The following is a 13,004-nucleotide window of genomic DNA, read 5'->3' as shown; positions in this document are numbered from 1 at the left end:
ACCAACTTTTTCAAATGTTTGTGATGAAATCTCAAGAAATTACATAGCCCATGAACGACACATGGGAATGTTGTGAAAATCAAATCAGAGAAACAAGTTTCACGCCAACAAAGGCTGCATCAGAAGCTACTTGGCATATATTCTGTCCCAAGTTTTGTGAGTTTAACCCTCTCTTTTTCATTCTCTCCCTTTAATTTATTAAAGTAGTTATGCCAAGTGTAAACTCTCATGCACTCTTTATCATATAAATAAGTGGGATAACCAATTAACCCTACAAAACATCCTATGTATACAAACCCAAGAGGTTAAAGAATTCTAGTACTACCCTCTAGCTGAATCACAATGTCATTGTCTAATGGAGCTTCAAATGCCACTTTGGCACAAAAAAAATCACAACTTCCAAGCCCATTTGATCTTGATGACTATCAGATTTTGGACAAAGTTTATTTGTCCCACCTTCATGATGATGAAAAGTGTGACAAAGATGTGCTTTTCAACATTGTGTCCACTGTTGTACTGGTAATTAATTCACCTTTCATTTTCATTCTCACTCTTCATAATAATTATTGTTGCTAACTTATAGTATCTATCTATCACTTACACAATGTTATGGAACATCAGTAGTATAGGTTCATTATCTAGCTACTATCTATATGGAAAGTGACGGAAAAATAATATAAGAAAAAAAATATAATGCAAAAAAGATGTCTAACTAACACTAACGTTTTTAATTGTTTACTGAGCATGTCACAGAATCGGTCCACTGACAGCAGAGTTGTTGTAACCAGTTTCCAACCAGAATTTCGTGCTCTGAAGCTCATTTCTTGTCAGGTTAATTATTTTATGGCATAACCACTATACCATTACCATCACTAATCTGCATCTAAAGAAAATGATATTTTTCTCAATTTAAAATTCTTATACTGTTAGTTTATACATCTTTTCTCAATTTAAAATCTTGGTGTCAAGTTCAGCATACTTGAAGAGTTCAAGACTAAAATTATGGTTTTAAGTATATAATAATTAGTGAAAATTTAATACAAAAATATATCTAACTAATAATTAATCTATACCATTGTGATATATAGATGATAAAGACACCTCATGGTCTTCATTATGTACACCAAACAACAATGTGGATACTTCAACAGCTTAAAACCTATTCATGGGATGCAAAAGCACTAATAACACTAGCTTCTTTTGCTTTGGAATATGGAAATCTTCTGTACCTCACTGATGTTTCAACTCCAAACCAACTTGTAAACTCATTGAAACAACTGAATCAAGTTCAAAACAGAAAGCTACCAAACAACAATTATATTGGGTTGGTAGGTGATGTGATTCAACACATCAAAGATTGGGCAATGTGGTCTGGTTATGACACTGAGGAAGTTCCTTCTTTATCAGATGCTTTGCAAGAAATTCCTGTTGTTGTATACTGGACTATTGCTTTTCTTGTTGCTTCTACAGGCAACATTACTGGAGTATCGTAAGTTCTCTTCATAAATTTTTCTTTAAATAAAAGTTATCTAGGTTCCATTTTTTGAGACTATGTTAACTTAGTTTATGCTCTTTTTGGATATATTAAAGAATGAAGGTTTGATATTTGATAGGATATATTCTGATCCTTCAAAAAGGAAAAGGAAACAAACCATGTAGTACAATAAAATAAAATGTAATCATTTAGTCCTCTATTTGGAGATTGACACTTTAGTCATAACGTTATTTTCCCTTTATAAGTTAGTAATAAAGCAGATAATATGATTAATCTTGTACCAACCTACTTCAAGTGGGGTTTCTTACACCTACTGGCGAATGACTAAAGTAATTTTAGCTTCAAACTTCATGACTTTACATTTCTTTGAATAATCCCATTTCATATTTATATCAGCTCCTTCATGTTTGGCAAATATAATTTAAAATATTAAATTATACTATCTATAAATTGTTGCATGGTAAGAAATACTATAATTTCTTAGTATCGTGTGAATATTTGGCATAGGAAGGATATTAAAGTGTTTTTTTCAGCACTATTCGTTTTGTCATTTGCTCGATAGTTCTTGATTTCATGATTGATTTTGATTATTGAATATTAAAATTACTTTTACTGTTTTTAATTTGTTTTCTACAATAAGCACTGAATTTATATAACAAAATGATAAACAGTGTAATTCACCAAACTAACACTAAATTTATATAAAAATTTCTTCCTAGGCTTTTAGACACTATCTATAAAAAATATAGTGCACATATAGTACTAATCTGAATTATTACATGTAGTAGCAATAATCTGAACTAATAGCATGCATATTATTTTATTTTTGCAGAGACTATATATTATCAGAATTCACAGAAAGGCTTTCTACTGTTGATAACAAATTGAAGGAACATCTGAAAAGGATCAAAGAGCAAATAGGTTGGTTATGTGCGTAATTAGTGCTTCCAATTTTGCATACAAGGAAGCACATTACATTTTCAATCATTTAATTTGGATCAAATTTTTATTATGGAGATTATCAAAATACTAATAAGAGATGATCTACATTTGTTGCAGACTATGCAAATGACTACTTGAGGCGTAAGAAGGCATTCTCCAATCCTAAAGATATTGTAGATTTCTTGAAGCTTCTGACACACCGCAACGGATCTGTAGCTCCACAAGTATATGATGGCAGCGACAAAAACAACAAGGTTAGTACTAAACCATTAATTTCGGCTACCTTACTATTAGTTACACATATTTTAAATTACACTATGCAAATGTGACCATAATATTACAATAAATATTTCATTTGTGGTCACATTTTCCATCAGTTTTATGGTAACTGTAATTGCAATTGTTTCATTTGTTTTTGAAAGCCGCATGCTATCATAAAAAAAAAGTGGCAAGTGCAATTTCAAAAAAATGGACTTTAAAAATAAGTAATACTGTTAATATGTCGAATTTATTTGGGGTCTGAATGTTTTAGGGGCTTTATGACCTAAACTATTAAGATAAGATTCGTTTGATATTTGGAAGAGTTTTAATTTAGTGGTATAATCTAACAAGGCCTAATATTATTGGTAGGTATCTTAATTTATAAAGTGGGTGAAACATCTATCAAATTCTCTTCTTATTTATTAATTATTTGAAATTATGTGGATATAAGTATCATTTGTTCTCCTAATTTATTTATTTCTTTATTAATAAATTTCTTTACTAATACAAAAACTTTCGTATGAAAAAGAATTTTGTTGAGAAAAATTATAACACTTTGGTGACCTCATCATGTAAAAAACATTAGTCATCAACCGGGAATATATATATATATAGAGAGATGATTGGAAGGACGGTATATTTAATTTTTATAGACATTATATGTCATTTTATTTACAAATATGCATTTCCCTTAATTTTCCTCCAATTCTTTCCACACAAAAAATCAATTCACAAACAAAATTAAGTTTGAAAACTAACATCTTAGTGGCCTTACTCTTGCTCATTATCTCATATTGTTGGACTAGAAAAGGGGTGTATTAAGTTATTACTATATTTAAATCAAATAATTATGAGTTATATTTTCATGAACAGAAAAGTGTGGAATAATAGATGTTATCACTAAAAATGTCTTAAGTAGCTAGTATCCATCAACTTAAATATTCAAAAGTTAATAAGTAACGAAACTCATTCAATTAAAGTTCTTGCAAGTTAAGAAAAAAAACCCTATTCACCATTTTAATTTCCTTTACTTAGTAGTATGGGTGCCATGCACCTTAAAAACATAGCTAATAATATATCTTTTTTTATGTCCCAAACAGGATATTGAAGTACTGAGGCAGAAACATGTGTTATTGTTCATTTCAAGCCTCAACAGGATCGATGATGAGATTTTACTTTTGAATTCCATCTATGACAGACTACAGGAAAATCCAGAAGAAATAATAAAAGGTTACAAGAAAGAGGATTTCAATATTTTATGGATTCCTATAGTTGAAGATGTCTGGGACGACATCCTCAAGATCAAGTTCAATAATTTGAAGAATAAGATCAAATGGTATGCATTGGAATATTTCAATGAGTTACCTGGCATTGGAATAATTAGAGAGAACTTGAATTACAAGGCTGATCCTATTATTCCTGTAATCAACTCTCAAGGTGAGATAATAAATAGAGATGCAATGCAGTTGATCTTTCAATGGGGAATAGATGCTTTCCCTTTTAGGAAAATTGATGGTGATGATCTTACTCTCAAATGGAAGTGGTTCTGGGATGTAGCAAAAAAAGTAAACCTAGGAATACAGGTAAGCTTAAATACACATATCCTAAAAACCCATGTTGCAAAATTGATTTTTTAGGATAAATTTGATAGTTTAAGGAACTAATTGAGATTTTTCATTTTCTAAGAATCATGTTCATATGTACTTATGTCTTTATTCCTAAATATGTTTTTTTTCAGTAAAATAATTTTTTTATTAAGTACCTGAAGTACAATAAGTTACAAGAGAATGATAAGAATATAACAAGGATGAAGTCTAGTGGTAGGGAGCCAATATACGTTTTCATCACATTATGAAAAGAGTGGGATCCATGTACTTTAAGAGTAAATTTTCTAAACTTACTCATTATCCTAGCCATAAATTATAGGGACATATAATGTTTTAGATCTATTCATTAATTCAAAATATTGGATTTCTCTAGAATTGATGGATAAAATGTGAAGGAAGTTTAAAAAACTTATTCTTAGAGTAAGGACATAACATGTTTTTCTCTTCCCTTTAATCCATAGCCAAAATTTTAGTTTCATCATTTCTTCAGTCTTCTTAATAGTGGGCAGGAGAGAATGAAAGATGACCTCGTCATGTAGTCTTCTTAAATATGTTATCTTCATAAACATTGCATGTACTACATTTGTTACCTTTACAAAATAGATTAAATGAAATTATATTTCTAAGGTTTCTATGTGACTTAGGTCAAAGGGGACAGGTACACATTCATCTATGGTGGTGCTGATAAAAAGTGGATACAAGACTTCACTCTAGCAGTGGACACAATAAAAAGGCATGAAACTATTGTGAGAGCTGATGCTATAATAGAATACTATCAGTTAGGAAAGGATGACCCTAAAATTGTTCCTCGTTTCTGGATTGAAATAGAAAGCAAGAAACTGAAGAAGCATCAAGAGGGACTAGACTGCAAGGTTCAAGAAATTGTGAAGAGTTTGCTTTGCCTCAAACAAGATCCACAAGGATGGGTTATTCTAAGCAAAGGGTCTAACATAAAGCATCTAGGTCACGCTGACCCTATGTATGAAACTGTGAAAGATTTTGAGACATGGAAAGACAAGGTGCTCCAGAAAGAAGGGTTTGACATAGCATTCAAAGAATATTATGAGACTAAGGTTAAAGAGATATATGCTCGTCAACCATGTGCTACTATAAATGTTGATAACTATGATTCAAATGTTCTAGCAACCATAACATGTCCAAATCCTACTTGTGGTCGTTTGATGGAGGTGACATCTATTAATTACAAGTGCTGCCATTCTGATGGTTCAGATGGTGGAAACGGAAAGATCTAAATATAAGAGTTTGGAAGATATTGCACCAAGAGTTTGCTACTTTGAGTTGGTGAAGTTTGATGTTTGGAAACTTTTTGTTTGCATTTAATATATAATATATATGTATGTGTGTATGTATGTAAAGATGAAAGCATGAAGCCATGTACTATCCACTTGGTTTGTTCTTGATGAAAGGGCAGAAAATAAATGGCTTGTCTTCATCTGTAAGTTATTGAATTGAATAAAATTGGATTTCCACGTTTTGGACAACAATAATCCTATAGTATATGCTCCTTGTTAGATTTGCAATACTTTATTGTTGATTCTGAACATAGTTTGTGACATAATTTGGGATTGTATATCCTTATTTTGAACATAAGTCTAATTCATAAAAAATGGGCTCAAAAACCCATGGTTGGATTGTTTTAGTGGGCTCAAAAACCCATAATATCAATTCAGAGATCCATTGGACCCAAGCAAAGGTCACAATAATTTCTGACCCAAATAATATAACTGCTGTAACAAATGAATTGACAATTTGACATGGTTTTCTTCAACTGCTCGAAATTAAATGAAATGTTATATACTCTTAATACATTTTTATAATCAAATGTTATATACTCTTAATATACTTTTCTAATTATAAAAAATGACAAAGTCACTTACTCACTTGAAATAATATATGCCAATTTTTCATGTGAGTTGAAAATAATACATGTTATTCTTCTATGATTAAAAATACCTTTACGTTAATTTATTGTGAATGTATAATATTAGGCAGCATTAAATTAAGAGAATAATATATTTTCTAGTACAACGAGATAAATTATCTCCTCTAACCAATAAAATCATGACATATGTCATATTTAATTATTTTCTACAAAGTTATTTCTAAAACTAAATAAAAAAGTACATATCATACTTTTATTGGCAGGAGGAAGAGATGTAATTTATTATCTTCAATTAATTATAAGGTGGCAGGTTGGGAAGAGAATAATCTTTTCTAGTGGAAAAAAGTTTGTTACCTCAAGTATTCCATATATGGCCTTGCTTCTTAAAGTTAATACAGTAGTATTATTTCATTTCTGATCCAGTGCAACAACCATAAGATATGAAGGTTACTTGCACCAAATGCATGTGCCAACAATTAAAAAATCAATAATATTATTTTCATAATCAAAGTTATGGTAATTTTATGGTTTCATGTCATTTTTAAATAAAGTTTTGAATATAAGTCTAGAGATAAAAATAAAATCTTGAAAGCCAAAGAGAGACCACAAGAAGTGTCATTAACATACAGAAGTACAATTTTCAGCTTAAAATAACATGGTGGGGAGTTGAGCAACATGTTCAATTTTAAGCTCCCCTCCATGTAAAGTTTATTGAATAGGAATGCAAAGAAAAACAAAAGTTCGTTTACAAACCAAAGGACAAACTCAAGCTTTTAATAATAAGTCATTTTTTCAAAGAATCATAACATTTTTTTATTTTGAACTTTTCTATCAGATCTTCAGTTGGAATCTCAGCACCAGCTACTGAGGTGGTGCACCACCATTGATGTCTTTCTGCAAGGTAAGAGACAGAACAAAATGAACATAAAGTAAAGCTCCAAAAATATTAAACATTCCATGACTCAATGCAGTTCAAGTAATGTACTATATACTTAACTAATTTCAATATACACATGAGGAAACAAATAGTGAAAACACATTATTGGCAGGTCCAACAGAGAAAAGGCTATACTATTTTTAATTATTGAGTCAAAATATTCCACATATTGAGTCAATAAAACTTCCTACAGGACCTGGACCCTATGCAAGGACTACACCATAATAATTCCAGCATCCCCTTCAATGTAAGTTCTATTCTATCCATGTCAAAATTTTGATTACGGCTAAAATCTTCTCTTGGGGGATTCTAGCTAAAGGATCCGCTTAACCATCGGTACCATTTTCCATCACTTAGTGCTTCATGCAGTAAAGCTCAAGAAGAAAATCAGAATCCCAAATATCAAATATGGCATTTGTTCATTTCTCTAAGATAAAACAACCTGTAAAAGATTTTAAGATTTGTACTTGTCTAACTTAAAGGACTTTCGATATTTTCTATACATCCTAGTTCAATGTAAATGTTTGCTCACTGTTTTGGAAGTTTATCTATTTAGTATCAAATGTGATTTTCGGAGGCAGTATTTATTACCTTGCTATTGTTAGTTTCAAAAGGTCACCAACCCTTTAATACATCATGGTATATATTTAGAGTTAAGAAAAACGTAAGTGAAGTACAAGTTTGAACAAGTTTAGCATGAACATGACCTCATTACTTCAATTCTACATATGTATTTATATTCTTTATGAGATCCTACATTACTTCATGTAACCTGTGAGAAATCAAAAGTTCATAACATCTTGTGTCATAAAATAAGCAAGTCATGTTTACCTGTGTGATATACTATCTGTTCTGTTTGTTGGCATATGTTTGATGGCGCCTAATCTCCTTGCAAACATGGGAGCCATTGCCACTGAATCACTGAATCCTGGGAAAGGTGTAATGGGACTGAAATTACGACTTGATGTATGATCATTATTTCCTTTAAGACCAGTGGAAGCCTTTTTATTGACACAACAATTCTGCAATTTGTTAGCCTCAGTGAGTAACAGGTTATTACCATATTGTTCTCTAGTCTCTTCAATCTTGAAGTTGTTCAGATAAGTAATGCGTTCGTGGGAAGGACGAAGCATTGAGAAATCAGTAGAGTGGATTTGAGATCCACCTGTCTCTTTGAGATGATCACAAATCATCAAGGGGGTAGTTGATTTTGGGGAAAATCTACTTATCGACATACCTTCCAGATTATCACTTTTGTGAAAGATAGTTGTTTCATGTCTCTCAGATGAGGCATAAGACTCAAGATTATCATTACTATTTTTATTTTGTCTGGTTGAAGATGAATGTAGTGTCATTCCTTCTTTCTCCTTAATAAGCTCCAGGTGGTAACAACTTTTAGTCTCCACCGAGTATTTTTTCCTGTTTTCATGACTGTCCAGAAAATTTATAGGTCTAACCTTAGAATGCAGGGATGGACTCGAATCATATCTCTGCGTAGATACTTCAATCTTATTTGATTGAAAATACTGTTTGTAAAGGCTATTTTTCTCTGCACAAAAGGTTCTTGCTGTAACATCTACTTCATGTACCTTATTACTTATGTCAGATTCTTTAGAAGCCTCTCCTACTTCATGAGAATTTCTTGTTCCAACATTCTTCAAGCTTGGACAATATGTGGAGTGAAAATTGGATTTCAAACCTGTATGTTGTGGCGCTGTATCTTGATTGTTGTTGCATGTGATAAGTTTCGGATCAGGCCATAGATGATGATCAGGATTTGCAGTGGTATGAGTGGAAGACTTACCTTCATCATGAGTTGACCGTGAGAATCTTTTCCTCATGTTCGAAAACAAGTTCATGAATGAGCTATCCTGTTGAACATAGGATTTGGAATGTGAAGTTTCTTGAATTTGCCTTTTGACTCTCTTACTCCCAACTATGAGCTGTTGTTGAAAGCTGCATCTCTTCTTACCTATCGATAACATGTCAGCACAATAGCAGCTTTCGACACTTGTGCAGCTATCATTCTCCTCCTTTGATAAACTTTTACTTGCGTCTATATCTGATAAGGACTTTTCCTCTCCCATGTATCGTGTCATCGGGACATTGCTATTACGTGGAGAATGCGTAACTGGGAGATTCTTGTCGCATAGTAGCACCATTTCATTTCCTTGACATTTGTTTTTATTCTCACTAGATTGTGATACAAGGACTCCACTTTTTGCTGCACAAGTAGCTTCACAGTTGAAAGTTTGTAAATTATTCTCTGCACTTGATTCTAGCTTCTCTAAAGGACTTCGTCTGGGAGATTTTAGAGCATCAGACTCATTTATATGCTCAACCTCAGTGTACAAAGAATCTTCTGTAACAACTACTTGTTTACCAAAACTGCTATCCATGACTCCATTGGAATGTTTCCTTGGTGAGGGATTTAGTTCCATGCTAGGTTGAGGTTCATCTGCTTGCTTTAAGGAATTATCAACTGGCCCGTGGTCAACATGACCTGAAGAAAAATCAAAATGCATATGAGATTCTTGGTTAAAAATATCAATATCTTTAGATCGCATGCATAAGTAACAATCCTAAAATGCCTGGATTCTCGGTTCCTGTACTAACATAGAAGTGATGATCACAGCACATACCTGAAATATTAGAAGATTTGTTTCCCTTTATCTCGGATATTATAGCAGTTTCAACATTGGCTTGATCATTTGAGAAATCACACACTCTTCTTGCAGTGTACATTTTCTCCATATTACCACCAGATCCTGCCAGACCACAGTTTTGTAGAATTGAGGGAAAATGGTTTCAAAGAAATGATAAGTAAATCAAGCAAATGATAAGTCTCAATTTAAAACTCAAATAACTAGGTCTAGGATAAATGGCTAATTGTTTCTCCTTCAATAAGCTTTACTTGTACACCAAGATATACTTTATAGCTACATTTCTTTGCCTATATGATCCATGTATGTTATCCTTACCCGTATTATGTTCTTCATGTGCTCTACAGTCTTGAATGACGCCATCTGAAGCACCTTTTGGATGTTTGGTAGGAGAACCTGAGGAAGAGATATCATTCTTCGTGGAAATGGTGGATATAGGTTTTACGAAAACATCATCTAAAGGTTCCGCAGTGGTAGATATGCAACCAGTAACACTTTGTATCAATGCAAGAACCATACTGCTTGGTTCCACATCTCGATAAACAGAGGAATTTTTATCATCAAAACTTGAATCAACACAATTAAGACTGAAACCTTTACTTGGAGACCAAACTATCTCAGATAGGGGTCCATCGGTGGAAGAAAATGTCATATCTACTGCTCTAGAAACTGCATTTGCACCTGCACCTGATTCATTTTTCCAAACGCGTTGGTTAGAATAATTCAGAACCAGTTGAAAATCCGTCTTTGGTTTTATAATCTTGCTATCTGAACTCATCTTCATAAGCATAAATTCTTTAGTCAAAAGGTCCTGAAATGGTACCACAATCAAAATTAATTTTCTTTGCACTAGTTGAAATAAAAACTGGATTGCTTGATACTTCAATAAACCACTACTCTAACTTCTGCATGTAAGGTTCTATTTGCGAGTTGGTTATTGAAAGGCAGCAGAGAGAAGGAAAAGCTTGAGAAACATGAAATAAACTTGTGAGATAACTCTGAAGTCTTCTCTTTCTCTTCTTTCCCCTCTAAAACTCAACTCACAAATCTAGACCTTACATGTAACAATTTCTTATTCAACTATTTCACTTAAATGAGAAATGTTGCGACGGATCAACAACCCCCTACGAAGCACGAACACATCTGTTTATCGAGTTGTCCAAGTGTCAGTCATGCTTCCAACATTGACACCTGTATGACATGTCGGAAACCCTCACCGGATGTTCAGTTAAAAAAAAAAAAATTGTCAAGTCCTTAAGCAGATTCAAAGCCAATTCTTCTTACATGTTAATTAGCATAAGACCAAAAACCTGAAACTAGATCAATATAATAACACTTAATATTATACTTCAAGATTTCTAAGTGGCAGAAATGAACGTAATGCACAGCCTATAAATTACATAAGAAAACAACTTATAAAAATAGAGAATAAAGAAAATACACCATCATTGCAGAATTTCGAGCAACAAAAGCATGCACAAGTTCATCACTTGAGTCAAAATACAAATAATAAACTATATACAGAAAAAAAAAACATTATTGTTTAATTATGTAAACAAAAACATTATATTTGTATGAAGTTTGGTTAAAAATTAAAAGAAACATACCTGTTGATTATGAAATCTAAATGGAAATTGTGTGGCTTAGTTAGAGAGAGGAAACTGTAGTTGCAGTTGGTAGTAATATGAAGGTACTTATGCGAGGTTAAGGAATTTCCACGTGGACACATACCACTCCGCTAAAGCTCCAGTTAGATTGTACATCACATATAATAATTCACTACTTTTGGATCGGATTCTTGCTTTTGTCCATTTTTGGCATCAACTCGTTTCTGTGGATCACAAGAAAATCTATATTTATCTACTATATAATCTAGATAAGATATTTAAATCATATTAAACTTCAATCTAAGTCATTCTTTTCACTATATATATATAATCCTATAGCTAGTAAATGTTAATATAGTTTAAAGCTTAGGGTTATATAAGTAGTTAATTGAATGAGAACTATGGGGAAAATTAGATGTAAAAATAAATAAAACTTATTTGATGATTAATAAGGAGGATGTGTAATATTATATTTATCAAACATAAAAAAATTAATTTATTTGAGTTTAAGATGATTGATATAATATGATAAAATTTAAAGGTGAGACTGGGATATGAATTAATTGAAGCTATCATGGTTGGTTGAAAGTTACTTGAAATAGCTTTCTAAAAGTTTATTTTGAAATGTTAGTTCCCTTTTAAATCATTTTCAATTGTCCTATTTGGGCGCAATCGGGCATTATATGACTAAGTATTTTGGGTTGTGTCACATTTGAATTTGTAATTCCCTATATCACTTTTACTCAACCCTTGACATATTTCATCAATTATGGTTTTATCTCAAGTTGATGTTATTGCATTCATTTTTTAGGTGACATTTCATTCCACTAAATATGCTCCTAACCCATTTTCTTTTTACTTAAGGTATGTTTATGAGTTGGTTTTTAGAAGGGAAAAAATAAAATGGAAGGCATTCGAGTTATCTCCCATGTATATTTCATGGTTCTGAAGCTTTCCATTTCTCTTCATTCCCCTCCAAAAACCAATTTGTAAGCAAACCCTCAGGGTTAGCTTGGGAGTTGGATTTTGGAGGAAAAGGAAGGGAAAGAGAAGGTTTGGGAGCCATGAAATACACTTGTGAGATGGTTTCCAAGCCTTCCTTTTTTCCTCCAAAATCCAACTCTCAAACTAAGATTTAGTGAACCATAAAAACACCTTAACCAGTATATTTAAACCTTACTTTTTTCAGTTATTTTCACTACCTCAAAAGGTCTACCCTTCTAGACCTCAAGAACATAAACTTATCCTTCTTCCCAAGTGAATAGTTTGACACAATAATTTGATGAAAATAGAGACATTCATTGGTGAATGATAGTCCCAAATAGTGCCAATACATGCTTAAATAGAAATAAATACTGCTCCTTAAGCTCAAGCAGAGTTAGTGGCCGGTGGATAGCAGATACTTAAATAGAACATTCTCAAAAATAAAAAAATAATGAAAAGTTAGGGGAATTAAAAGTTAGTTTCGATCATTATAGGCATACTGTCCTACTATATAGATGAATTCAACTCTTCTTCAATATTAGACTCTCCAATATTGGAATATGAAGGGAATAATATACGTCAACATCTCTGATTAATATTTGAGA

General features: G+C 32.2%; 2 protein-coding genes across 8 annotated transcripts; one reads left to right on the top strand and one right to left on the bottom strand.

Annotated features, from left to right (window-relative positions):
- LOC109335908 (protein SIEVE ELEMENT OCCLUSION B-like) lies at positions 285 to 5,796 on the top strand. 2 transcript variants are annotated; one of them, XM_019572161.1, is made up of 8 exons: positions 285 to 519; positions 682 to 687; positions 760 to 831; positions 1,089 to 1,489; positions 2,328 to 2,416; positions 2,555 to 2,691; positions 3,799 to 4,281; positions 4,950 to 5,796. In XM_019572161.1, exons 1-8 carry the CDS (start codon positions 343 to 345, stop codon positions 5,556 to 5,558), a joined length of 1,974 nt encoding a protein of 657 aa, XP_019427706.1. In that variant the 5' UTR covers positions 285 to 342; the 3' UTR covers positions 5,559 to 5,796. The 2 variants fall into 2 exon arrangements, with proteins under 2 accessions (XP_019427706.1, XP_019427705.1); XM_019572160.1 differs by lacking the exon at positions 682 to 687 and having other exon boundaries at positions 754 to 831.
- LOC109335907 lies at positions 6,825 to 11,605 on the bottom strand. Of its 6 annotated transcripts, XM_019572156.1 has the most exons (6): positions 11,416 to 11,604; positions 10,127 to 10,619; positions 9,788 to 9,913; positions 8,819 to 9,648; positions 7,977 to 8,704; positions 7,001 to 7,102 (listed from the first exon to the last, which is right to left on the bottom strand). In XM_019572156.1, the coding sequence occupies exons 2-6, from the start codon at positions 10,596 to 10,598 to the stop codon at positions 7,060 to 7,062; spliced, it is 2,199 nt and encodes a 732-aa protein (XP_019427701.1). In that variant the 5' UTR covers positions 10,599 to 10,619; positions 11,416 to 11,604; the 3' UTR covers positions 7,001 to 7,059. The 6 variants fall into 6 exon arrangements, with proteins under 6 accessions (XP_019427698.1, XP_019427701.1, XP_019427702.1 ...); XM_019572153.1 differs by having other exon boundaries at positions 6,825 to 7,102; positions 7,977 to 9,648; positions 11,416 to 11,601; XM_019572157.1 differs by having other exon boundaries at positions 7,977 to 9,648; positions 10,127 to 10,495; positions 11,416 to 11,599.

The sequence above is a fragment of the Lupinus angustifolius genome, chromosome LG20 (assembly GCF_001865875.1).
Source record: "Lupinus angustifolius cultivar Tanjil chromosome LG20, LupAngTanjil_v1.0, whole genome shotgun sequence".
NCBI lineage: Eukaryota > Viridiplantae > Streptophyta > Magnoliopsida > Fabales > Fabaceae > Lupinus > Lupinus angustifolius.
The sequence above is the reverse complement of the archived record's forward strand: the minus strand, read 5'-3'. Positions and strand labels throughout refer to the sequence as shown.